Source organism: Geotrypetes seraphini, chromosome 4 (genome assembly GCF_902459505.1).
Source record: "Geotrypetes seraphini chromosome 4, aGeoSer1.1, whole genome shotgun sequence".
NCBI lineage: Eukaryota > Metazoa > Chordata > Amphibia > Gymnophiona > Dermophiidae > Geotrypetes > Geotrypetes seraphini.
Genome location: NC_047087.1, coordinates 98,657,655 through 98,684,758, shown reverse-complemented (window position 1 = coordinate 98,684,758; position 27,104 = coordinate 98,657,655). Strand labels below are relative to the sequence as shown.

Here is a 27,104-nt window from a genome sequence, read left to right as displayed (position 1 = left end):
TGCACCATTCCCTCTGGATTTTGTAGTCCAAATGCATGGCCCTACTTTTTTTTTAGTATTAAATCTTAGCTCCCAAATTCTAGACCATTCTTCAAGCTTTGCTAGGTTCTTTCTCACACTATCCAAAAGAACAGAGACTGGTTATCATCATTTACACAGCAGCCTGGCATAATACAATTAGATCTAAATATGCTGCTATGCCATTGTGTAAACAGCCAGTTGTATTAATAACTACCGAAGACCTGAAAAAAAATAGATAATTTTCAGTTGCTGCTTATATGTGGTAGTTTTCTCTATAAGTCTAAGGAAGCTTATTCCATTCCAATGGTCTTGTGATTGAAAACAAGCAGTCCCTAGTGTCTGCAAATTGAATTTTGGCAAAATGAAATAGCTACTATGATCCCTCTGATCTTAAAGTCTGAGCAGGGCAATAGATTTTCAACACATTGTTCTTATAATAAGAAGTATCATGGCACACTGTTTTAAAATTTAATGTTAAGATCTTAAACTTAATACAAAGTTGCCCAGGCAGCCAATGTACAACTTTAAGATATGGTGTAAAATGATGGTATCACAATATCCCTATAGCCAGTCGTGCAGTGGCATTCGGTATCATTTGCAAAATTTGAAGCATGCTATAATCAAGCCATAATAGAATCAAACTCTATACAACAGAGTACATTCAGGTCATGGAATATCTGGCAAGAGGAGCAAAGTAAAGATTGAATAATAGGGCTGAAAGTGCAGATCCCTGATGTTATTATATCAGCTGTAAATGGGATAATAACGGAATGTGAATCATGTAAATAACATAATATCAAATTTTTATTTTATTTGTGTACCTCAGTACACCATGAAGTTCGATACGGTTAACAGGAGTTAAGTAGAAGACTGTACATGAGAGGTGAGGATACAAGTGCAAGTAACATAGGAACATGACAAGGTCAGAGTCAAGTACAACTATGGTAAGATGATACGAGAAGAGCTCGAGTAGATGAACAGCTTTCAAATATTGGTATGGATATAAATACAGAGTCCCAAAAGAAGGAGGTGAGAGAAGTGAGGGGGGCTGGTGGGTAAAGAGTTGAATGAGTCTGTGCATAGAGCTATAAACCTACATATGCAGTATATGTCAATAAGATAAGGGGAAACCCATGACAAAAACCATACCAGCTAGCCTTACTGATCCCAAATGTTGTAACAAAATCCCATGGTTAATTATAATGAATCTTGCAAAAACTTAGTACTGTAAAAAAAATACAGTGAAGACAGTGATCCAGCTCTTGATGAAGAATGCTGAAGACAAAGCAAAATTTATTTACTATGAGCTTTTCAAAAACCATACTGATAAGCATCTAACAGTTCAGCACCTTCAACATACATATTATCCCAATTCAGTTCTATCTTCTCAGTCACTTTAGTGATCACAGGAAGTGTAGAAAAGGTCAATAATTGATTAGAACTGAAACACTGCCCTGAGACTGATCTATTCGCTGAAGAAATACGACCATATCACTGACGCATACCTCGACTCACACTGTCTCCCAATACAAGCAAGAATACTATTCAAATTTTACTGTCTACTATTTAAAGCCATGAATGGAGACAGCCCAGCTTATATGAACAACTGCCTTATCTGAACTAACACAACCAGGCAAAGGAGAACCAAGACACCATTCATGCACCCCCCAATCAGAGGTGTCAAATGCAAAAAAAATGTACGATGGCCTACTGGCAACACAGGCAGCGAAACTAGACCACCAACTATCCAATCTACCGACCATGACACCAGACTACAAAACTTTCAGAAAAGAAATAAAAACCCTGCTATTCAAGAAATCCATCAAAACAAACTAACACCGCAGGAAGCACTTCAGTCCCCTGAAGTAACCCATTCAACTCTGTAACTCTTCTGGAACTGTCCAGATAACCTCTTATGTAATCCGCCTTGAACCGCAAGGTAATGGCGGAATAAAAGTCACTAATGTAATGTAATGATTTCAGCAGAGGCAATATTCTCATTCAGTTGTCTCAAACAAGTAACATGTAAAGTCAACATGGAATTCAAAATAGAATAAATCTCCAATTCTGGAACTACATCAAAGGCAGACCAAAGATTATCCACATCTAGCAGCCTGGGTATGATGCTGGAGGACCTTTCCAGACTAGCATATAAAATGATTTATTTTTAGATATGCAATTCATCAAGTCTCTAGGACTTGAACATGAGTCAATTGCACCTAACAACAATAGTATTAAAAGAATGCTAAAAAAAACCAAAAACCTACCATAAGGGTCTGGCCATCCATTTACAGACTAGCCCTCAGGGCCTATCTGTCTGAGAGCCTTGGGCTGATTCAGAGAGTCCCTAATCTTAGACAGGATACACCTTCTTCCCAGTGGCTTCACATGTTCTCATTAGAATGAGATTTTCTCCTAACCCTTTCCCTCAGTTCATGTTGCAAGGTATTCAGGGGGTCAGTTCTCCAATTGACAGGGTTAGATCCCAAACTAATTCTAATATGGCCAGTTAGGGGTGGAGGAGGGAACTGGCAAGCTATAAGATTAGTTGTTGACTGGAGCTGGACCAGGAAAAAAGAAATTTTTGTAGAGGAGCAATCAATGGGCAACTCCTTGATCACACCACTAGCCCTGATTCCTATTCAGTGTGACTGATCAGTAGTGCAGCTGTGCCTGCTGCCTAACGAGCAGCCACCATTTTGGGTGGGTCAGTGCCTCTCCAGACCCACTTTTAGCTATGTCTTTGCTGGGGAGGGATCAGAGTGATTATCCCAGGCCCAACTTAGCTATGTTAGTTCTGTTTCCTAACTTGACATTTCCTCTTCCTTGAACACTGGTGGTCCAGGAGTTGCACTGGGTGGCATCAAATTAGCAAATATTCTGCAATTTCTGTCTGGAATTCTCCCTTTTGTCTCCCACTCCACCCTACCTCTTTAACCTTCAAGGAGGAGTCTGCATTGCCTAATTTGCCCTATGCTCCAAAACAGCCTAGGATCAACCCTGCATAATGTCTGAACCATAAGCTAAGGAAGGTCCCTCGGCCTTTTTACTAATCTGATCTTCAATTTCTGGGTTGCTCTGTGCCTATCTAGGTTCAGGGTGACTTACAAATCAAATCAAGAAGATTATATCACCTTTAGGAGTTAATAACAATGGAATATAATGTAAGCAGTATACTAAGATGTAGTTACCAGAGATGGGAGATGTAGTAATAATTCAGTAGAGGAGAACTTTGAGCTGTCATTAGAATTACAGTACAGCAGTTTGAAGTACAATACAGTTGAGTTAGATTCAAATAGATTGGTGCGATTATATTATGTAGAGTTTGGGGAGGGAACTCTTGTGGTTCCTGGAAGGGTGAAATGATGTGTAGGTTGCTGTAGAAAGCATACTTGTTAAATATCGATGGAATATATGTTCTCAGAAAGGAAAGTCTTCAGTTTCTTTTTAAATCTGGGGTAGTTAGGTTCTGTCTTGATAATTGTTGGAAGATTGTTCCAGATCTTAGTGCCGAGGTAAGTGAGGAGCGAGTTAAATATGCACTTGTATTTTACACCTTTGGGAGTGGGATGGATCAGTTGAAGTGTTTTAAGTTTTCTGGCTGATATTGACCAGGAGTAGATGAAAAGGTATATAAGTGGCTCTGCAGAATTTGCATTTAAGATGTAGAACATTACATATAATAATTTGAAAGTGATGCGAGCATTAATAGGTTGCCAGTGTAGTCTACTGTAGTAAGGTGAGATGGAATCATATTTTTTTAGTTTGAATATTAGTCTTATTGCTGTATTTTGTATCAGTTGTAGATTATGCATGAGGGTAGAGTTATAGCCAGTATAGAGAAAGTTACAGTAGTCTAGTTGGGCTAGCACAAACATCTGTGTCAGTATGGCAAAGTGATAATCATGGAAGAAGGATCTAATTAGTTTTAGTTGTCTCATGCTATAAAAAGTTTTTTTTTCTCCACAGGTTGGAGATTTGGGGTTTATAAGATAGGGTAGAGTCGTGTATAACTCTGAGGACCTTAGATGTTTTGTCTATATTTAAAGAGATTCCTGAGGGTAGTATAACAGTTGTGGGGACTGTTTGTGAGGTGTTGTGAAACCACAGGACTTTGTTTTTTGTGTGTTTAACTTGAGTTTATTGATTGTAGCCCAGGTATGTATGTTGTCTATGCCATTGGATATATTTGAGAGACATCATGTGCATTGAATTTGATCAGGGTGAGTAGGAGGATGTCATTGTTGAAATTAATGTGACCCAAGGAACTCATGAAGAGGTTGTACATTATTGGAGAGAGTGGTGATCTTTGAGGGACACCACAGAATGCTTTCCAGCTTCTGGAGAATATTCCATCTTTCCAGATGAGGTATTTCCTATTCTATAGGAAATTTTTGAACCAGCTTAGAACAATGCCCTCAATGCCTATTTCATTGTTTGGCTAAAAGTAGGTGGTGGTTGATTGAGTCAAAGGCAGCAGATATATCAAATTGGAATAAAAATGCCATTCTTAATGTTTGTTTGATTTTGGTGATTAAGGCTAATAGAAGTTCTGTGCTACGTTATGAGCGAAACCCAAACTGTGAACAATGGAGGCAGGAAAATTTTTCAATATAAGTTGAGACTTCTTTGCAGACATGCATTCCTAGAAGTTTAAAGTATAGGAATGATAGCAATGGGTCTATAATTTGAAGGATTTGAGATATCTGTGTTCTGGGTCTTAGGAATAGGGGTGAAGGCAATATGACCCATTTGAGGTGGTAATGGGCCATGCTGTAGTAGGTTATTTAGGAGTTTGGATATGATGTGATCTAAGGCATCTTCTAATAAATGAGTAGGGCATTTGTCAAGGATGCTGCTGCGAGTGGATAATTAGTTGGGAGGCTGTGTCGGATGTTGTTAGAGACTTGAAGTTACTCCAAATTTGGTCAGCCATACAGGATCTGTTGTGCTTGGGTGCAGCATTTATTCTGGTGTTACAGTGATGGTTCTTTTATCAACCTCAGTTTGTATATATAAGAAGTCAGAAAGTATTTGGCTGTGAATTAATGTTGGATAGACCTAATTTTGAAGCAGTAGTTATGGTGCACATTAGGTGAAATAGTTTTTTGATATCAAAATGTTTGTTTTCTATTTTGTGAGCGTAGTGGATTTTGTTTTTGGTTTTTGGCTTCAGTGATAATTGAATTTGTATTTGTAGATTGCAACCCTCCAGGCTGTTTTGTGTTCTGGTAGGTTGCTTTTTTGCCATTGCCTCTCAAGATTGTTTTTCAGCAATTAGGTTTTCGGTAACCTATACAATATAGAGGGAAGGGTTAATGCCCTGTCTGCTACCCAGTGCACTGAGGGAACAATTAAATGCTCAGCTCATGCCAAGGAACTCCATTACATGCATAGTTCTGCTTTTCTCATAAAATGTATTTGAGTTCTTTAGTTCTTAGCTTGTTTGTTAGCTGCAGTGTGTTTGGCACTCAAAGGGTTACATCCAGTAGCTGTGCAGCTGATCCTTATTATCACAGACTATCATGGGATGGTTAAGTGTGTGATTTCCATGAGAAATGGAGCTGTGTAAGGTCTGCTGATCTGTACTGACTATTGTAGATTGGTTGAAGAGGGTTTTAAATGCTTTTTCTGAAGTATTACTTTAATTTTACAAGCAAAGAAAGTGCTCGCTGCATTGCTCACCCCCGAGACATTAAACACATTCAGTTTGGTATTTTTTTTTTTACCCTAGTGAAGGTTTTTTCTATTGATACCAGTGGAAGCAGCAGCACATTTGTTCCCCTGAACATCCAATTTTCTTTTTGTTATTTTTCAACCAAGAAATTTTTCTCTGATACAGAAAACTTCAGAATAAAAGGTTCCAGGAACAGTCCTGCTAGTTGTGGGAAAGCAGCATCAGAAACTTTTTTTTTTTTTTTTTTTAAGTTCAGGAAATTTTTATTGGTATTCAAAAAACGAGAAACAGAACAAAAGGGATGTACACAGAATGAAGAAATAAGAGTTAGAACAATATCCAGATTGAGAGACTAGTTAACAATCGCCATCTAATGGAGAAATGGTACAAAGAAGCATCCAGGAGTACATAAAAGTAATAAGATAGAAAATAATATTAATTGCCAAAATTAAATAAATAACTAAGAATAGTATAATACAAAAGGAAAAGCAGAAACCTAGCTTAGTTAGTAACATGGTAAACTGTAAAACATAATCTATAAGGTAATATAGATCCTTTGCAGACCTCTGTATTTTTATTTTTTCCTTCCCCTGCTGCTGGACCTTGCTAGTGACCCTGAAAGAATAGAATGACACAGGGAAAAAAATTTGTCCCTGTCAATGCCCCATACTCGTGACCACTGTCCCTGTCACCACCATCCCTGTCCCCCACGTCCCCGCGACCATTGTCCCCGCATCATCCATACAAGCCTCAGTAATGTATATGATCTGTTGGATTTAAAAGATAAGTGGGGTTGTTTAACGTAGTCAGCTTTCTGATAAAGGTTTTTGATTTTATTTCTCTCAATGGAATTATTGGATCCCTCCCTTTTTTTTGATTTTGAGGTCTAAGAAGGATGATAATTTAAATGCCACATTTATAATTTTGTTCGTCATGTTGTTATTTGCTTTCTGTATTTCTTTAACAAGTGTATCACTTGTGATAATTTTCAAATCAATAAAAAAAAAAACAAAAAAAAACGCGCCACGAAGGTAAGGGGGGATGAGGGAGATAGATGCGGCCAATAGGTAGGAAGGAGGGAGGGGGGCTATGCGCGATCGATGCAGAGACAAGGCCATTCACTGCTCCATGGGCCGATGGATGGCCTTGTCCCTGTACCTGCCCCCCACCATTTCGGCGGGTTACCAGTGGCTAGCCGCGGTTAACAGCCACCGTGTCATTCTCTACCTGAAAGGCTGTATGTGTCCAGACTGAGACTAAAGATTATTTTACTGAGATGGTCCGCGGTTTAAAGGAAATACTAATCAGGACTCCATGGAACTTTAAGTGCACCCCCCCCAACCTATAACACTCACCAATGAATAACAGCCCAGGTGTTGTCATTCTCTAGGAAGCTAAGGTGAGCAACTCTACATTCTTCATAATAGTGGAGCATAGCAGTGGGATACCCCATTAGGAACAAAATCGTCAGAGATGAACCTGAAATTAACCATAAAATCTATATAAGATGTACAGCTAAAATAATTGCTTTTAATATTGTCAGGGAAAATAATGAATAAATTGTTGACATAAAACACATGGAGAAAAAAGGCCTCGATCAAAAATACTAAAAAGCCCTCAATATCGAAGGCTATCAGGCTCATAATCAAAAAACATAGTTATCCAAAAAGCATCCTAAATCAGCACCTGGACATCCTAATCGCCAGGACATTCGAGTGCTGATAATTGAAACCATCTTTCTGTACATCTAGTGAGGTGTTTCAGCCTCTGTATGTTCAGAGCACAAGATGGATGTGGTGGAGGCGTATTAGGGTAGGCTTTGGGCGGTCTCAAGGACGGGTTAGACATGGACATCTTGCAGTGATAATCAAACATTTTGGAAGACATCCTGGATGGAACTTATACTTTTGGAACTGTTTTAGAAGGGTCTAAGTGCCACAAAGGTGCCCAAATTGACTGGATGACCACTGCATGCATCAAGGTGAGACATCACCACACTCCCCCAGTTCTCACTGAACCCCTTCCACCACACAAAAATGAGAACAAAAAGGTACATGCCTGTCTCTAAAACAGCAGTATCTGGTATGGGGAAGCCTAGTGGAGCTGCACACAGGTGTCTTAAGTAGCCTGGTGGATGGGCTAATGAACCATAGAGAGTAGGACCCAGACCCATAAGCAACTAACCCCTACATTTATGATAGAGCATGTAAGCCCACATAAACCCTACTAAACTGCCATATAGGTGCCACCTGCAGCCATAAGTGCTATTGGGGTGGTACACAGGAGGATATAGTACTTTTTTTTTTTGGGGGGGCGGGTTAGGGAGCTCACTCTAAATTATAAGGGGGTTATGGTGAGATATACAGCTGGCACCCTTTAGGTGAAGTTCACAGCAGTGCCCTCTAAGGTGTCCCATTGCTCTGCCGGAATGTCTTTGTGGCCAGTCCATTACTATGCTGGACCCACCTACATCCAAATGGCCATTTTCAAGCTGGATGTTTTTCTGATCGGAAATGGGGTATAAAGTTAGATATTCTAGTGGCCTAGATGTCCCGGTGGCCATGACGTCTAAGTAGACGATTTTCAACAAAAAATTGTATTTGGACGTCCAGTAGTTTGCCATTTGAAAATGGCCATTTTTATACCTCTATAGCTTTTGTCTACCATAGCTCAAAACCCACAATGATTCTTTATTATTTCAAAATAAGTTCTGTAATCTTCAAAAGCACTCTTGTTCAAAATTCAAAATAATCTCCTTGAAAACAAAAATCAAAATTACAGCAGTTGGTGTATCATATAGCTACCAATTAAACCACACAAAGAGGCATAACCACAATCTGTAATTCACCAAAATAATAAATTCATGAGCTGCATGGGAAAAGTACTTAGCTTTCAAACTTGTTATCCAAGCCATTTTTATGCTCACAATTTATTTACTTCCTATGTTCCAAGACAAGATAAAAGACTACCGTATTCTTTTAAGCTGTAAACACTGTACCCTCATATGACTCATTGTGGGTATTCAGAGAGGATCCCTAGCATTCATGAAATAGCATCACATAGTGCTACTGTCTGATGTACAGAGATTTATGAAGCATCTGCTGACTTCTGTATATTGTAAAGGTTTATAGAGATTTGATTGGCCCTGAATTAGGCCTTGGAAAATCCTGGAATTTGATTGGTGTTCATCGGACATTTAATTAAGTCCTTATTCCTGACAGTGATAGGTCATCTGACTTCATCACTGTTTTTCCTTAAAATGTTTCTGGCTTTCATACAGGCTTCTTAGTTTGATAATGACACAAGGTGGGTGTTTCTGTATAGAAAAACTTCTATCGATCCCAAAGTTATGGAACAGTCTGTGTCCATTGATCAGGTCAGAACTTTCTTTTGCCAAATTTAAGTTCCATCTAAAAACTTATTTTATTTTAATTAGCATTTGGATATGTTCTCCCTATAACTGGTTAAGTCGAGGTGTGCAGACAGAGATGATAGTTGTATATCTTTGTACAACTGATTAATTTCTTTGATAATTGTGATGTTTGTAATTACTATCCTATTGATTATGGCATTTCTTTTCTGATTGTTTTAATTGATTTTGTGATTTTAGTGTAAACCACTGTGACCTGTCATTTCCGTAATGGCAGTATATCAAGTATGTTACTAGATTTGATATTGTTTGTAGTAACATAACATAGTAGATGGTCACATCTGTATAAAAGATCAGTTGGCGCTGTGTCTGGTTAATTCATTTTCTGCTATTGGGGATATACAGTCAACTCTGCTTAAGTGCAAGCCCTTTGGACCGGACCACCACGTGCGCTTAAAAAGAGTGTGCACTTAATCAGAGTACCACATTTTAGTCATGAAAAATCACAGTACGCTGTAGTCGGATGCAATAAAACTTTTATTCAACAAAAAACACACCGAATACAATGTAAAACTGTTCAATTATAGAAACAGCACTGTTCCGTCTAAGGCGATACGTACACTGTAAACCTTTTCTTGAACCAACATTCTACTGAAATTATCAGACATTATTTTCTGCACGCAGATTGCAAGATTCAGGCTGTGTATCTGACTACTGATGCTGTAAACTGTCCATAGTCGTGACATCCATTTATCTCCAGATAACAATGCAGCGTGTGTAGGGAAACAATCTCTGCAGGTGTTTCATTAGTGCCTTTTTAGAATTTTTTTTTTTACACAAGTCTTCATTAACTTTTAAGTTGGGGCTGCTCTTGATCCAAATGAGTTGAAGGAGAGCCACCAAATATCTTTCTACGTGGGGCTGCAACATTGCTAAATAGCATGTAGTGTTAATTATACCCATCCTTTCCAGCCCACTTTCAAACTTTTCAATGAGGATGTCCTCAAGGAGGTGGGTGTTTCCAAATACATTCTCTTCTATCCCTTGTCCTTCAAGCATATGGGTCTTAGCAAGTTTAGGTAGAGCGGCAGAGAGAAATGGGGAAAAACACCTAGAACAACAGTGAGGACTGCCCCAAAGGTCTCCAGAGGCCACCATTTGTCCCCAGGCCTTGCAGTAAAGAACACTGATGTGAAGATAACTTTATAAATGGATGCCTATTGTATTACGGAGCACTGAGAACAAGATATTGATGTTTAATAAATAAACTGAGTTCCCTCGGGATATTTTATTTATAACCCGCTTTTCCCAAAGCGGCTCACAAGTATAAACATACATAATAAACATACATAAAATACATATAAAAACAGCCACACAAATAAGCAACCAGCGCTTACACCTAAACTGCTGTCTTAATGCCCATGTTACAAAATAAGTGTCTCTTCAATAACTTCTTGAACTATCAAGATTACATTGCTTTCTGATATATAAAGGTAGGAGATTCCATTCCTAGGGTCCCCTACAGGAAAACATAGTTACACATGAGGAATTCAATCTCAGGTCCCTTAGAGATGGCACAGACAAATCACCAAGATGGACAGAGTGCAATTTTGACAAAGGAACATAAGCACGAATAGTACCCACCGGACTTGCAGGAGCCAAACCATTCGAACACAAATATACCATCACAAGCAAAGGGATGGGCTGGGTCAAGAACTGGTTGAGTGGAAGGCGACAGAGGGTAATGATCAATTGAGATCACTCTGAGGAAAGGGATGTTAACCAGTGGTGTGACTCAAGGTTCTGTTCTTGGGCCTATTCTTTTTAACATTTTTATAAACGATATAGCTGCAGGGCTGTTGGGTAAGATTTGCCTCTTTGCGGATGATACCAAAATCTGCTATAGAGTAGACACCCAGGATGGTATTAATAACATGAAGAAAGTCCTGGCGAAGCTTGAAGAATGGTCTGAAATGTGGCAGCTAAAATTTAATGCTAGGAAATACAAGGTCATGCATTTGGGCTACAAAAAAACAAGGGAACGGTGCAGTTTAGGGGGTGAAGAACTTAATTCAATGACGAAGAGTGGGACTTGGGTGTGATTCTATGTGATAATCTTAAGGTGGCCAAACAGTTGAAAAAGTGACAGCAAAAGCTAGAAGGATGCTAGGGTATATAGGGAGAGATATGGCCAGTAGGGAAAAGGAGGTATTGATGCCCCTGTATAAAACTGGTGAGACCTCATTTAGAATATTATGTACAATTTTGGAGGCCACACATTCAAAATGGAGTTGCTCCAAAGACAGGCTACTAAAATGGTGCATAGTCTTCACCATAACGCATATGGGGACAGATTTAACGATCTCAATTTGTATACTTTGGAGGAAAGGCAGGAGAAGGGAGATACGATAGAGACGTTTAAATATCTATGTAATGTAAATGCGCATGAGTCGAGTCTCTTTCATTTGAAAGGAAACTTTGGAATGAGAGGGCTTAGGATGAAGTTAAGAGGTGATAGGCTCAGGAGTAATCTAAGGAAATACCTTTTTACAGAAAGGATGGTAGACAGAGACTGTCTAATTTCAAGAAAGCCTGGGATAGTCATGTGGGATCTCTTAGAGAGAGGAAGAGATAATGATTACTGCAGATGGGCCATTTGGCATTTGTCTGCCATTATGTTTCTATGTTTCTATCTGGTCTGGTCATTTTCCTTTCCTAACAAATTTCTGGGATACAATCGTAATGACTAATAAATATATATTGAATACGTATTGTAGAATATAGTTACTAGCAGGGATTCATTCAGGCCACGTACATAAAAAAAGGTTGACAAAACATAAACTGTATATGAAATAATAAAAGTATTAAATCGGAGAAAAATAAACCTCAATTGTGAGAGGTTGGGACTACACAAGTACCCAGCCCTCAACACATCATCACGGGTTTATAAAAAAAACTCCGCTTACATAGAAATAAATCGGGCTTCCATTCATATCAAGTCACATTTTTTTCAAGAACTTTTTTTTGTATAATTACAGCTGTAAACACCCAATTCTATGTGTTATATGTGTCAACAATTAGTGACCAGAACCCCAAGCTTGACTATAGTAGTAATGAAGGCTACAGCTCCGTTTCAATTGTGTAAGTCGTTTTGGAGGCACAGAATACAAAAATCACAATTAAGGAAAAAGTACACTCATCTGAAAGTATGAAATTTCAACAGAGGCTTTCAACTCGTAATCCTCATTTTCCTTTCCTAACATAATACCACATAGCTTGCTTGATCTCTGGCATCTGACTACATATCTTAACCAATCAGCTGCCAGTGACATTTTGAAAAGGAGCTGCTTTATTATGTTGATCCTCACATGCAGCCAGGAAGTGGTGGTAAAAAGGTGCAAGGGCAGAAAGTTCCACTTTAGTATTCTAGTCATAATTAGCAATGACCTTTTTATTCTTTGTTCATATAGTTTCCATAAGATGCTGGGATACCATGCACAAAACAGGTGCAAGGCATAACACTATAAATGTAAAGCAATACTTGATGACTATTTTCTTCTTTTAATATTTTTTTTATTAATATAGCTTAGGCATGCTGTGGGTGTTTTTCAGGGAATTACCCCATGCAAAGAATAAGCTAAGCAAGAAAATAAATTTAAAATCATGGTGCCCAGAACTTTGTTGCTAGACAACCTGTTTTGTCATTCTTTAAAGGTTAAAGAAGTCGCCAGATGAGGCTGAGATTTTACACTTAGATGGAAACAGAAGGTGTCTACAGGGGAACTCATTAGTTAGTTAAATTCATAGTAAAGCCCAGAGCAAATTACAATAGCAAAAAAAAAAAATATGAGAGCATAATACAGTATACATGATAAAATATCTCAGCTCTTCTTTGTGCATTGTAGCTCAAACTGGTTAGGTATTCTGCAGTGCTGAATGTTAAGGAATGGTCATGGGCTCAAAGCTGTGGGGCAGGGAAGGATTAGGAAGAACCAACTAAGCAGCTTTAAAGATTTTTGGTGAAGTGAAAAAAAATGTGAGAATTTAAAATACAAAAACAAGGGATTTTGGATATGGCTCATGCTTTTGTCAGTTTAAGGGAAGCTATATTCAGGTATAGCAAGTATTTTCCTGTCTCTGGAGGGCTCTGCCTGGAACAATGGAGATGTAAGTGATTTATCCAAAATCACATGAATCCTAATTATCTGGGTCTTCCCCATTTAAAAAAAAGAAAGGAAATTGTACTGTGCAGTGTTAACCAAAATGTGTGAAAGGGACTGGAGCATGTGTTTGCAAAGAGCCCAATGCCAGTGATTTCTGAGCAGGGTCAGTCTTATGACTACTGCTCTTGCTCTTGCTCTTTAATAAGGAAGTGATTTACTTCCATGTGCTGTAAGGATTTAAAGTCAGAGCCACCTCATAAAAATATGTAGATGATTTACTTAACCTTTTATAATTAGTATTTAATGGTGCTACGTCAAAACGTAAGAGTTGCCATACTCGGACAGATCAAATGTCCATCAGTGGCCAATCCAGGTCAGAAGTACTTGGCAAGATCCCAAAGTCTAAAACAGATTTTATGTTGCTTACCCTAGGAATACCAGTAAGCAGTGGATTTTCTCAAGTTTGTCATAATGATTTCTTAGGAACTTTTGTTTTAAGAAATTATCCAACCCTTTTTTAAATCCTGCTAAGCTAACTGCTTTCATCACATTCACTGACAATGAATTCCTGAGTTTAATTACACATTGAGTGAAGAAATATTTTCTCCAGATGGTTTTAAATCTGCTACTTAATAGTTTTATTGCATGCCCCCTAGTCCTAGTATTTTTGGAAACAGTAAACAAGTGATTCACATCTAACTGTTCACTCCACTCATTATTTTATAGATCTCTATCATATTTCTCCTCATCTCCAGGCTGAAGAGCCCTAGCCACCTTAGCTGTTCCTCATAGGGAAATGATCCCATCTCCTTTATCATTTTTATCACCCTTCTTTGTACTTTTTCTAATTCCGCTATATCTTTTTTTAGGTGCAGCCACAGCATGGATCGATACAAAGGCATTATAACATTCTCATCTTGTTTTCCATTTCTTCCTTGATAATTCCTAACATTCTATTTGCTTTTTTAGCTGCTGCTGCTGAGCAGAGGGTTTCAATGTATCCTCAACAATGACACCTAGATCTTTTTCCTGAGCAATGACTCCTAACATGGAACCCTGCATCACGTAGATATAGTTTGGGTTCCCCTTTCCCATATGCATCACTTTGCACTTGTTCTCATTAAACATAATCTGCTATTTTGATGCCCAGCCTTGCCAGGTCCTCTTGCAATTTTACACAGTCCTCTTGTGATTTAACAACTTTGTGTCATCACAAATTTAATTATCTCACTACACTTCTCCCTCCGTATTCGCGGTTTCAGCAATCATGGTTTTGATTATTCACGGTTTTTAGCTTGCTGGCTCCTCCCCCCAAATGACATCAGCTTGCATAGACAAATTGCTGATTCCAAGCGTTTACAGAGAAAAATCGGATTCCCAGCACTTTCTTCACCGTGTTTTGTCTCTCCTTCAGGGACAGGCCAGGTCTCCCACCGGGTTATTTGCGGTTTCACCATATTCACGATGGTTTTTAATAGAAAACAGTGAATAACATATGAAAAAGTTATTCACGGTTTTTCTATATTTGCGGTTCTGTTAATCCCCTATCACAGCGAATATGGACGGAGAAGTGTGTTTATTTTCATCTCTAGATTATTGATTAATATGTTAAAAACAGAGGTCCTATTGACTCCACAATTTACAAAACAAAAACAACCTTGCCACTAATAATGGGGTGTTTTTTTTTGCACATTTGAACTACAAAAAGATGTTAAACTGTGTGAAGGAGGAAGAAAGCCTTAGAACCCCATCTTCAGCAACCAGTTAAGCTCCAAGACTAGAAAGGGCAGATAACTTCCTAGGCTAAAAATATGCTTTTTGCCCTACCTAAATGGATAAAGCCACTGAATATGTGGCCCTCCACTTAAACTGATAACTTATCAGTCCTGATAACATAAACAGTCCTATTTAATCACCTCCTTTTCAAAGCCGCACTAGCGTTTTTAGCACTGGCCACTGCGGTAACAGCTCCGACACTTATAGAATTCCTATGAGTGTCCGAACTGTTACTGCTGCCACGGGCACTAAAAACACTAGTGTGGCTTTATAAAGGAGGGGGTTAAATAGGACTGTTTATATGAACTGGACTCTCCCTAAACAGATAACTTTTATCTTGATAGTGGCTGAATAAAGATCTCAGTTTCATAGACTTTTCTAACTAGTGGCCCATTTTGGAGAGCCAATTTAAAACTTTGGGTTTGGGTTTTAGATCTGATTTCTTGCTTTTCAAAACCCAGGTATTTTTCTGCCCATGAGAGCACAACCTAAGTTTATACCTAAAGTAATGGAGAATTACATGATTTGACCAAGGTCACAATGAGAATCCTTGGGAGAAGTGGGATTTCCTTGGTCCTCATTCTCCTGCTTAAGCCACTATACGACTCCTCTAGTGGGGTGGGAAGAAGCACAAAATAGCGGTATACATGAGTAATAAATTGCCTCCAGTTTTCTCTTTCTCATTCTTGTCCCACCATATTGTGTACTGTTGCCCTGTACTAGAAAATTATGTATACTGGAACTGCCAATGTTATGGATCATTACATATTTTCAATCCTCTGCACACTTGTTTTCCTACAGCAGAAAGATGCAGCCTGTGGTCTAGTAGTCAAGCTAATAATTTTGTTTTTGTCTTTTTTTTGTTGAAAGCTCTCAGCGTGTCCATCACTGGAAGTGACTTTTCTGTAAACAAGGGAGACCCCCTGGAGCTCACATGTGTGGTTACATCCAGCGGAGGTGGGGAGCTGCAGACTGAGGTCACCTGGTATGTCAGCCCAATCCCCACTGACGATTTACAGACTGCCCTGACCTTGGCGAGCCTGGACCTTTGGTCTGTGGTGAGTGATACCGGGCGCATCCGCCTCAGCCACATAGCCATGGATTCTTATCGTCTTCTGGTACAGGATGCAGAAGAGTCTGATGAGGGTCACTACTATTGCAAAGCAGCTATTTGGGCAGCACACAGCAATGGCAGCTGGTACAAGGCTGTGGAGAGGACATCCAAGCCTTCCAATGTGATCTTGAACTCATCAAGTAAGTCACTTCATAACATCTAAACACTTGTATTCCTTTAGGTAGCCATGTTCAATTTGTTTGATCTGCCATCATTAACTGATTCACAGGGAAAACTAGTGAGAAAATGTCACACCAGACGGCATAGCATAGTTTTTATTGCTGTTATAAAGTCTGACAGTCGTAAGACTTTTCATTTTAAATTTATCACTTTCTCATGGGTTTTCCTCTTCTTTCCTGGTTCCAGGGCTGTGGATATTGGGAAGGGGATAAGGGCTTTCCATACAATCCATCCCACCCCCTATCTTTGGGCTTATTTTTATATATTACACTGGCTTATAAAACAAACCAAAAAACAACCAAGAACCATCCACAAAGAAAAAACAAAATGGTCTAGAGGCCAACTCAACCCAGAAGAATTCTGGTCCCACTACAACCCAACATCCATCCCAGATCCTGACCCCAATTTCATCTCAGACTGGAACAATTTCAGCAATAAGACCCTAAATGACATTGCTCCACTGAAACTCTACAAGAAAAAACACCGCTCCTCTGCTAAATGGTTCGATTCAGATCTTCTTGCCCTCAAACGTGAAGTACGCAAACTGGAAAGAACCTGGTGCAAATCAGGCACAAACACCGACAGACACTCATGGCGAATCAAAGTCACAGAATACAAAAAAATGATCAAAGAAAAGCGCCACAAGCACTACTCTCAACTTATCAACACCCCATCCCTAAACACTAACAAACTCTTCAAAATAGTTAACTCCTTATTTGACACCGTCCCACATAAAAGCTCCCCCACAGATCTACCACCCTCCCCAACAAAACTAGCTGTCTACTTCGCCAACAAAATTCTCAACTTGAAAACAACACTCACAATAACTAGCACTTACCCAAACATTCATCCACCCTCTCCAGAAAATGATGGCGCATCAGCAGACATGACCTGGTCTCACTTCAAAAACCCAGACTGGAGCCTATTCCTCAAGCTATACTCAAAATATTCCAAATCCAACTGCCTACTAGACAACTGCCCTCCAACCATCATGAAAACTGCCCCCCTCTCCTTCAAAGCAGAACTCTTCAACTGGATCACCCTGTGCATGTCAACCGGCCACTTCCCACTGGAACTTGGACACATCCTCGTATCTCCAATAATTAAAAACCCTAAAGAATCCCCCTCTGTAACCTCCAACTACAGACCCATCGCCAATATTCCTCTCTTCCTAAAAATCATGGAAGGACTTGTCAATAACCATCTCACGTCTTACCTAGAGAAATTTAACATCCTCCATGACTCCCAGTCTGGATTCCGCACCAATTACAGTACGGAAACTGTGCTAGCCTCACTAACCAATCACCTCCTCCAACTATTCTCACTGGGAAACAGCGCACTGCTACTCCAGTTCGACCTCAGCAGTGCCTTCGACCTAGTAGACCATGACATTCTGATTAGCTGCCTCGACTCCTTAGGCATCTCCGGACAAGTACTAACCTGGCTCACAGGCTTCCTAAAAAACCGAACCTACCAAGTCCACAATGACGGAACCTTCTCCCATACATGGAGCAACCCCTGTGGAGTCCCCCAAGGCTCCCCCCTATCCCCGTCACTATTCAACATTTACATGACATCTCTGGGTCACATGTTATCGAACCGTAACCTGAAATCCTACATTTACGCAGATGACATTACAATCATCATACCCATCACCTCACTGTCATATGAGACAGAACAATACATCTCTACGGTCCTCACCATGGTAGAAAATTGGACCACTTGCTTCAAACTGAAACTAAACCCAGAAAAAACCAAGTTCTTCCTTGCAAGTCCCAACCACAAACTAACGTCCACCACCCTGCAACTCAATGGCTTAACGTATCCAATCAACGCTACCATAAAAATCCTCGGAGTCATATTGGACCGATGTCTCACCCTAGAAGATCACACTAACACCCAGGTCAAAAAATGCTTTTCCACCCTTTGGAAACTCCGCTCCATCAAACATTACTTTGATTTCCCCACCTTCAGGTTACTGGTCCAATCCTTAATCCTAAATTCCCTGGATTACTGCAATATCATATACCTGGGCTCCTACAAGAAAACCACTAAACGACTACGACTTATCCAGAACACCGCCGTCCGCCTCATCTACGGGCTCAAAAAATCAGACCACATCAGCCCTTTCTACAGGAAACTTCACTGGCTACCGTTCGAAGCAAGGATCATCTTCAAATTCGCTTGCCTCTGCTTCAAAACCCTAACTGGCTCAGCCCCGATATATCTGTCACGCCACTTCACCTTCCCAGGTTCTAACCGTACACGTAATGCACACCTGTTTGCCTACCCCTCCCCAAAAGGATGCATCCACAAAAGATTCTTCGACAGGACCCTCTCCTTCCAGGCTGGCAAATGGAATGATTGCCTGTCCACTCTCATCTCTCTTGCCCCTACTTATCAATCGTTCAGGAAATCGCTCAAAACATACCTCTTTGACAAATTCCTCTAACCCCCGCTCCTCCCCTACAGAACTAATTATCCCTTGCCTATCTCCCTTTCCCTTCCCCTCCCCCCATGCAACAGTTACTAGATCTTTATTGTAATTATCACTTTACCATATAATTGCTAACTAACTCTCTACACCTACATTGTATAAATCGCCCTGAACTGTCTTCTTGATATGCTGTAACCTCGATGTTAACTTCGCTGTAACCTTGATGTAACTTCACTGTTAATGTACAGTCTCTTATCCTGTAAACCGCTCTGAACTGTTTTGTGGTATTGCGGTATACAAAAATAAAGTTATTATTATTATTATTATATATATATATTTTATTAATATTTGTTACATCAATAACAAAAATCAGGAAAAGCAGAAAAGAAGCATTCCGTTGGAAAAATCAATCTGCTTGCTTTTAAATATCATCAGAAGTAGGAGATCAACTGCTTTTACACCTAAGCAGCACCAAGACCAGCCGCCACTATCGAGAGCCTTTGTCCCAATCCAGCCAGGCATGTGTGCTCTTCACCATACAATTCGTTGGAAAGATCAATCTGCCTGCTTTTAAATATCGTTTCCACTATAAGCAGGGACAATGTAACTAAGAGTCAGAAAAGGCACTATGCTATAAACATAACAGACTGACTCTGTAACAGTAACACAACCCCAGAGGAGGACTCGTTATACAAAAAGTTAAGCTCAGAGATATAAAACTCTGAAGAGGGAGAGGAGGTAACCCCCTCTTAGGGAAAGAGTTTATCTTCCAATCATTGCTTCATAATTGTGACAAACGAGCCCAACTCCAAGGTGTAAAAGTTTTAACTGTGTATATATCTCAATGTGGATGCAATATGCATTCAACAGGCTTTCAAAAATAGATAAATATTCTGCATTCAGGTAAGCACTAGAATTTTTAGCATTCATATGATTAAATCTCAAAAGTACTTGTCAGGGTCCCGACGCGGCCCCGTTTCGGTGTCTACTTCAGGAGACCCCGTCTGACAAAGTTGAATTTTGCAAAGAGTAATAGTCATAAGAAATTCAAACACAGGTTCGTTCTGTTGTAGCACGGAAATTTTTCAACAACAGAACGAACCTGTGTTTGAATTTCTTATGACTATTACTCTTTGCAAAATTCAACTTTGTCAGACGGGGTCTCCTGAAGTAGACACCGAAACGGGGCCGCGTCGGGACCCTGACAAGTACTTTTGAGATTTAATCATATGAATGCTAAAAATTCTAGTGCTTACCTGAATGCAGAATATTTATCTATTTTTGAAAGCCTGTTGAATGCATATTGCATCCACATTGAGATATATACACAGTTAAAACTTTTACACCTTGGAGTTGGGCTCGTTTGTCACAATTATGAAGCAATGATTGGAAGATAAACTCTTTCCCTAAGAGGGGGTTACCTCTCCCTCTTCAGAGTTTTATATCTCTGAGCTTAACTTTTTGTATAACGAGTCCTCCTCTGGGGTTGTGTTACTGTTACAGAGTCAGTCTGTTTTGTTTATGCTTTTAAATATCAGCAGCATTGGGAAAACAACTGCTTTTACACCTAAGCAGCAGCGGGTCCATCCGCAACCACCAAGAACCCACAGACCCAAGAACTGCCAGGAATGTGAGATCCGCCCCCCCTGCAATCCGATAAGAAGATCAACTGTTTTTACACCTAAGCAGCAACAGGACCAGCCGCCACTACCGGGAACCCTTTGCCACGATCCAACCAGACATATAAGATCTTCCCCCAGCAGTCCATTGGATAGATCAATCTACCTGCTTTTAAATATCAGCAGCAGTGGGAGAACAACTGCTTTTACACCTAAGCAGCATTGGGACCAACCGCAACTACCAAGAGCCCATAGACCAGATCATGACAGGAGTGTGAGCTCCACACCTCCTGCAGTCCGCTAGGAAGATCAACTGCTTTAACACCTAAGTAGCAGCAAGACCAGCTCCCTATAATAGGAGCCCTTGTCCCGATCCAGCCAGGCATGTGAGTTCTTCCCCCCATATCCCGTTTAAGAGATCAATCTACCTGCTTTAAATATCAGCAGAAGTAGAAAAGCAACTGCCTTTACATCCAAGCAGCAGCGAGACCTACCGCAATCACCAAGAGCCCACAGACCCGATCCTGCCAGGAGTGTGAACTCCTCCCCTTGCAGTCCATTGGAGAGATCAATCTGCCTGCTTTTAAATATCAGCAGCAGTGGAGATCAACTGCTTTTACACCTAAGCAGCAACAGGACCAGCCACAACCACCAAGAACCCACAGACCCGATCCTACCAAGAGTGTGAACTCTTCCCCCCCTGCAATCCGCTAAGAAGATCAACTGCTTTTACACCTAAGCAGCAGCAAGACCAGCCGCCACTACCGAGAGCCCTTTACCGCGATACAGCTAGGCATGTGAGCTCCTCCCCATGCAATCCGTTGAAGAGATCAATCTGCCTGCCTTTAAACATCAGCAGCAGTGGGAAATCAATTGCTTATACACCTAAGCAGCAGCGGGTCCAGCCGCTATTACCAGGAGCCCATAGACTTGAAAATAAAACTGCCTACCTGCATAAATAACTGTTAAGCATATATTTCCATTAGAGACATACAATTACTAGATGTATTTCTTCATATAGCTAGATAAGTGATAGTATTACTTAACTAACTTGTATTTCTACATATAGATTGATAAGTGATAATACTGTTTAATAACCTATAATTCTACATATAGATTGATAAATGATAATACTATTTATCTCCAAAAGAACCTACATACACTCTTAGAGCCTGATAGCTATTAATACTAGATATCTTCTAAATAACCATATATCTTTATATAGCCTATCAAGCTGATAGTACTGTATTTCTGCATAACCTCATAGATCCTGTTAAATTGATAGTACTGTCTATCTCCAAAACTACCTGACAAGCATAGACAAATTGCTACTGCCGATACTCTTATATCCCACTGATAGATCTCCTTAATCCTACTTAACACTGTTAGCTCCCCATGAACCAGCAGTACCCTACATAATATTGATAGCCGCACACCAAGTACCTAACTCCAGACTCTCTGACTCCCTAAACAAAAATCACTATGCCTCCCAATTTATCTACAATCACACTCCTACATTTAATATTCTTCCTACTCCTAACCAACAGAAAAGCAGAAGGATATCATACATCCTCTATCCCAACCTTAACAAAATCCCATAGATTCCCTCCACCTACCAGAAAACTATACTCGCCCAGAAACTTGATAGACTGCTCCTCACTCAACCATATCAGCATACCAACCAACTGGAGAAATAGACCAACCCTAAAACCAAAATCGGTAAACCACAACTATCACCCACTAACCAAAGAAAATCTCCTCCACCCAAACTGCTCACCCACTCCCCAAACACTTAACACTACATTATCCTGTGCATATATGAACATCAGATCAATAAGCACAAAAGCAGACCTTATTAAGGACTGGATAATTAAAAAACAACTAAGCTGCTTATTCCTATCCGAAACCTGGTTAACCTCAGAATCCGATCCCTCCATCACAGAACTCTGCCCAATGGGTTATAAAATTGAATTAATCTGCAGAAAAAAAAAACGTGGTGGAGGCCTAGCCATCATACTCAAAAACAACATCAATATAAAGACCCTAGACAAACACTCCACTCCCCACCTAGATCTCCGAGCCTGTCAACTATCCGATGATTCTCTCATAGAAACTCTAACATGCATCCTCTGTTACTCAACACCAAGAAAATGGAATGACAACAAACAAGCGCTTGAAGAATTTATTTACCAGAACTCCCTAACATCACCTCATAACCTTCTCCTAGGAGACATAAACCTCCATCTAGAAGATCACACCTCAAAACAAGTAATAAATTTACTCTCATACCTCAATGCACTAAACTACCAGATCCTCAATCCCCAATCCACACACGAAAAAGGACACCAATTAGATCTTGCTGCTTATATGACCCAACATCCTCACAAACCCAAAATCAATATCTCTAATGGGGCATGGCACCCCTCCCTTTGGTCAGATCACTATAAATACACCTTTGACATCAACTGGCCTCAAAGCATTAACAAACAACCTCCAATAAAAACCTCCTTCAAAACACGCCAAAAAATCGAACCCTCCATATTCTGGGATAAAGCAGACCACGCCACCACCAACATAGCTCCCAACGAATTTATATCCCAATGGAGATCCATAAGCGAAACCATTCTAAATGAGCTAGCCCCAGAAAAACTAAAATTCAAAATATACAGACCTTCTGATAAGTGGTTCGACGCCGAACTTCTCCAATCTAAAAAGCTCTGCAGACAACTAGAAAGAGTCTGGAAAAAAAACAAGAGTTTAGAACACACTAAAACTGCATGGAGATACCAAATTAATCAATACAAAACCAAACTCAAGGAAAAACGAAAAGCCTACTACTCCAAAATGATAGGCAAAAAAACCCCAGACACAAAAAAGCTATTTAATCTAGTAAAGAACCTCACAGATACCAAACCTTACCTCTCCACCCAAGGTATCCACCCACCAACAGCCATCCACCTAGCAGACCATTTCAAAAACAAGATCACCAATATCAGATCTACATTCATCAACACACACACCCATCTAGAAAAGATAATAACAAACCCATCAACTAGCGAAGCCATCGTAGCAGACAGAAGCTGGTCCGATTTCCCAATTCTAGTCTGGTCGGATATGAACCGACTCTACAATAAATACAGCCATGCTTCCAGTGACCTAAATAATTGCCCCACCTACATATTATCAAACGCCTCCACCACATTCAAAACCAACTTCATGCTATGGATTCAAACCACATTGACAGAAGGCCAATTCCCACAGGACCTAGGAGAGATCTTAATCACTCCAATCATAAAGGATCACAAAGGCCCAATAGATAGCCCCTCCAACTACAGACCTATCGCTTCAATACCATTGTACGTTAAAATAATAGAAGGCCTAGTGGCACAATACCTCACCGAATATCTGGAAAAACATAACCTACTCCACCCCTCACAATCAGGATTCCGAACTAACCATAGTACAGAAACACTACTTGTCACATTACTAGATACAGCCCGACAACACATCAGTAAAGGAAAAAAAATGATATTAATACAATTAGACCTCTCCGCAGCATTTGACCTAGTTGACCACACCTTATTACTACAAATTCTCGACGCCATAGGAATCTCAGGCAAGGTCTACAAATGGTTTCAGGGGTTCCTCAAATCTAGAACCTACAGGGTAAAATACAATGATATCAAATCAGAACCATGGACAAATCCCTGCGGAGTTCCACAAGGATCACCTCTCTCACCTACGCTCTTCAACCTCTTTATCTCCTCCCTAGGAGCCACTTTAGATACCCTAGATGTCACATCTTTCAGCTATGCTGATGACATCACCATAATCCTCCCCTTCGACCCATCAGAGACCACCACCACAACAAAGCTAGAAACAACCTTAGACACAGTAGAAAAATGGATGATGGATCACAAACTAAAACTAAATTCTGAAAAAACAAAATTCCTTTTGCTCGAAAAAGCCCAAACTCCTACCATCACTGAACTGAAAATCAAAAATACCAAATACCCAATACAACCCGAACTAAAACTCCTAGGAGTTACGATAGACAGATGTTGCACAATGCAGCCCCAGATCAACAAAACAACCCAGAAAGCTTTTGAGAAATCTCCGTAAAATCAGAAAATTCTTTGACCAAGCACAATTTAGACTAATCGTCCAATCCCTAGTCTTAGGTCTGCTGGATTATTGCAACTCCCTATATCTTCCTTGTCCAGCCACTATGATAAAACAACTCCAGACCATACAAAACACCGCCCTCAGATTGATCTACTCACTCAAAAAATATGATCACATAACAACTGCCTTCTTAGACTCTCACTGGCTACCCATACAAGCACGAATCCAATTCAAATTCCACTGCCTGATATTCAAAGCATTACATGGCTCTTCCCCCTCCTATCTAAACAACCGCTTAAACCAAATCTCCACCTCAAGACACAGAAGAACCTCGAACCCTTTCGCCTTCCCCCCACTCAAAGGCACACAACGCAAGAAAATGTTTGACAACCTTTTGGCAACACAAGCAGCAAAAATCAACCATTCCATCTCCAATCTTATGACAATATCAGACAACCTCAAAACATTCAGAAAAGAAATCAAAACCCTGCTTTTCAAAAAATTCATCCAAATATCTTAACCCCTCCTCTTTTACCTCCAGAAGATTCACCTACCTTCAGATAACCTTCCCCCAAATTACCCACCTTAACACCTTCCAATTAAACAAATACCATAAATAGATTGTAACCTACCCTCTCTAACTGCATTCCATATGTATTTTTCATACAGTTCTTCACTGTCAGTTTAATTTCCATCCTATAAATTCACATAGAATTTTTCTTTTTTCAACCATCTTTATTTTCTCTTCTTTATTAATTTCCAGGTACTTTAGTTAGATTGTGAGCCTTCGGGACAGTAAGTGAATTTTTTAAGTACCTTCTTACTTCTCATTTATAATCTTAATGTATATTTTCTTCAAACCGCTTAGAACCTAACGGATGTAGCGGTATATAAGAAATAAATTACATTACATTTCAAAAAACAACTTAAAATTCAAATTAAGACATCATCCCAGCTTATTATCAGCCAATGGGATATAGAAATTGCTTCTTTTATGACACGGTGTCTAGCTAATACCGAAGGAGAGTGACCCCCTTTTACCCTAAGTGCCTAATCCAGGCACCTGCATTGAACATTCAGGTCTTCAACATCCGCCACAAGTTATCTAGTTGCTGGGTGATATTCACACTGGTGACGAGGTAACTGTTCATTTAAAGGTAGGATGGCCCAGTTTTAACTGGATACTTATCCAGTTAGTGGGACTGAAAATCACCGCTAACTAGGCAATTCCAAACACTGCCCTTGGAGTGCCCCAGCACTAATCAAAAGAGTTTCATAGCAGTCAGAGCATTCAAAGGCACTGTTTGCTTAATGCCCTTGAACATCTGATCCTAGGCCAGCCAGTATAAGTTAATGGGGCAGGAGCTTCTCCTGCCAGATTAGATCATTATGAATACTAAGAACATAAGAATTGCCTTACTGGTACAGACCAAAGGTCCATCAAGCCCAGTTTCCAACAGTGGCCAACCCAGGTCCCAAGTACCTAGCCTAGATCTCAAGTAAAACAGATTTTATGCTGCTTATCCTAGGAATAAGCAGTGGATTTCCTCAAGCTATCTTAATAATGACCTATGGACTTCTTTTTTAGAAAATTATCCAAGCCTTTTTTTAAACCCGTCTAAGCTAACTGATTTCACCACATTCTCTGGCAACAAATTCCAGAGTTTAATTACATGTTGTACGAAGAAATATTTTCTCCGGTTTGTTGTAAATCCCTAGTCATAGTATTTTTGGAAAAAGCGAACACACAATTCACACCTACCCTTTCCACTCCACTCATTTTATAAACCCTCTATCATATCACCCCTGAGTTGTCTCTTCTCCAATCTGAAGAGCCCTAGCCGCTTTAGCCTTTCCTCATAGGGAAGCCGTCCCAGAGCTTTTATCATTTTTTTGCCCTTTTCTAATACTCCTCCCCCAAACTTAGGCAGGTCCATTTGTACCATTTCTCAAAGGTATACTATAAGTGGAGGAGTATTCTGGTGGTTAGAGCACCGAATCAATAAAGTTCAGTTCAGATTCCACTGCTGATCCTTGTGATATTGGGCAGGTCACTTAATCCTCCATTGCCTCAGGTACAGCCTTAGATTTTTAAGCCCTCTGGGAACAGGGAAATACCTAGTATACATCAGTGTAACTCACTTTGAGTTACTACTGAAAAAGGAGTGGGCTAAATAAGAATAAATTCACATCCACTCTCTTGGAAAATTGCCCAAGGAAAAACACCCTCAGATTTACCTATTAACACTGCAAATGATGGCAGGTAAAAACCAAAATAGCCCAGTCAAGCTGCCCAACAGTGATTTGATTAATTTGAGTAAATGTCCTTTCAAAGTAGTAGTTGCCTTATGGTATCACTTTGTGCAGGGTATCCTGATGCTATCTTATAGATCTAGTGGAAACATACAACTTTTGTTTTGGGTTGCAGCAGCTGTTCTGTGCAGGTTAATGCAGTGCTTCATTTTCATCCTCTTGATACTAGAGATTCTCTGGGTTTACCCCAAGCTCTCTGAATTTCACTAATGTTTTTGTTTTGTCTCAGGGAAGGTATTCAGGCATCTTCCACCCTTTCCTTCTGATGTTCCTGAATCTGTCCTTGGAATTTCACATAGTGACTCCCCT

The 27,104-nt window shown here is 39.9% G+C and overlaps 1 protein-coding gene across 1 annotated transcript in view; it reads left to right on the top strand.

Moving 5' to 3' along the window:
- The window catches only part of PTGFRN (prostaglandin F2 receptor inhibitor), a 268,645-nt gene that overhangs the window by 94,883 nt on the left and 146,658 nt on the right, over positions 1-27,104 (top strand). The window contains exon 4 of the mRNA XM_033943308.1: positions 15,878-16,261. Within this exon, the coding sequence (XP_033799199.1) occupies positions 15,878-16,261 (384 nt within the window). The remainder of the gene's footprint in view (positions 1-15,877; positions 16,262-27,104) is intronic.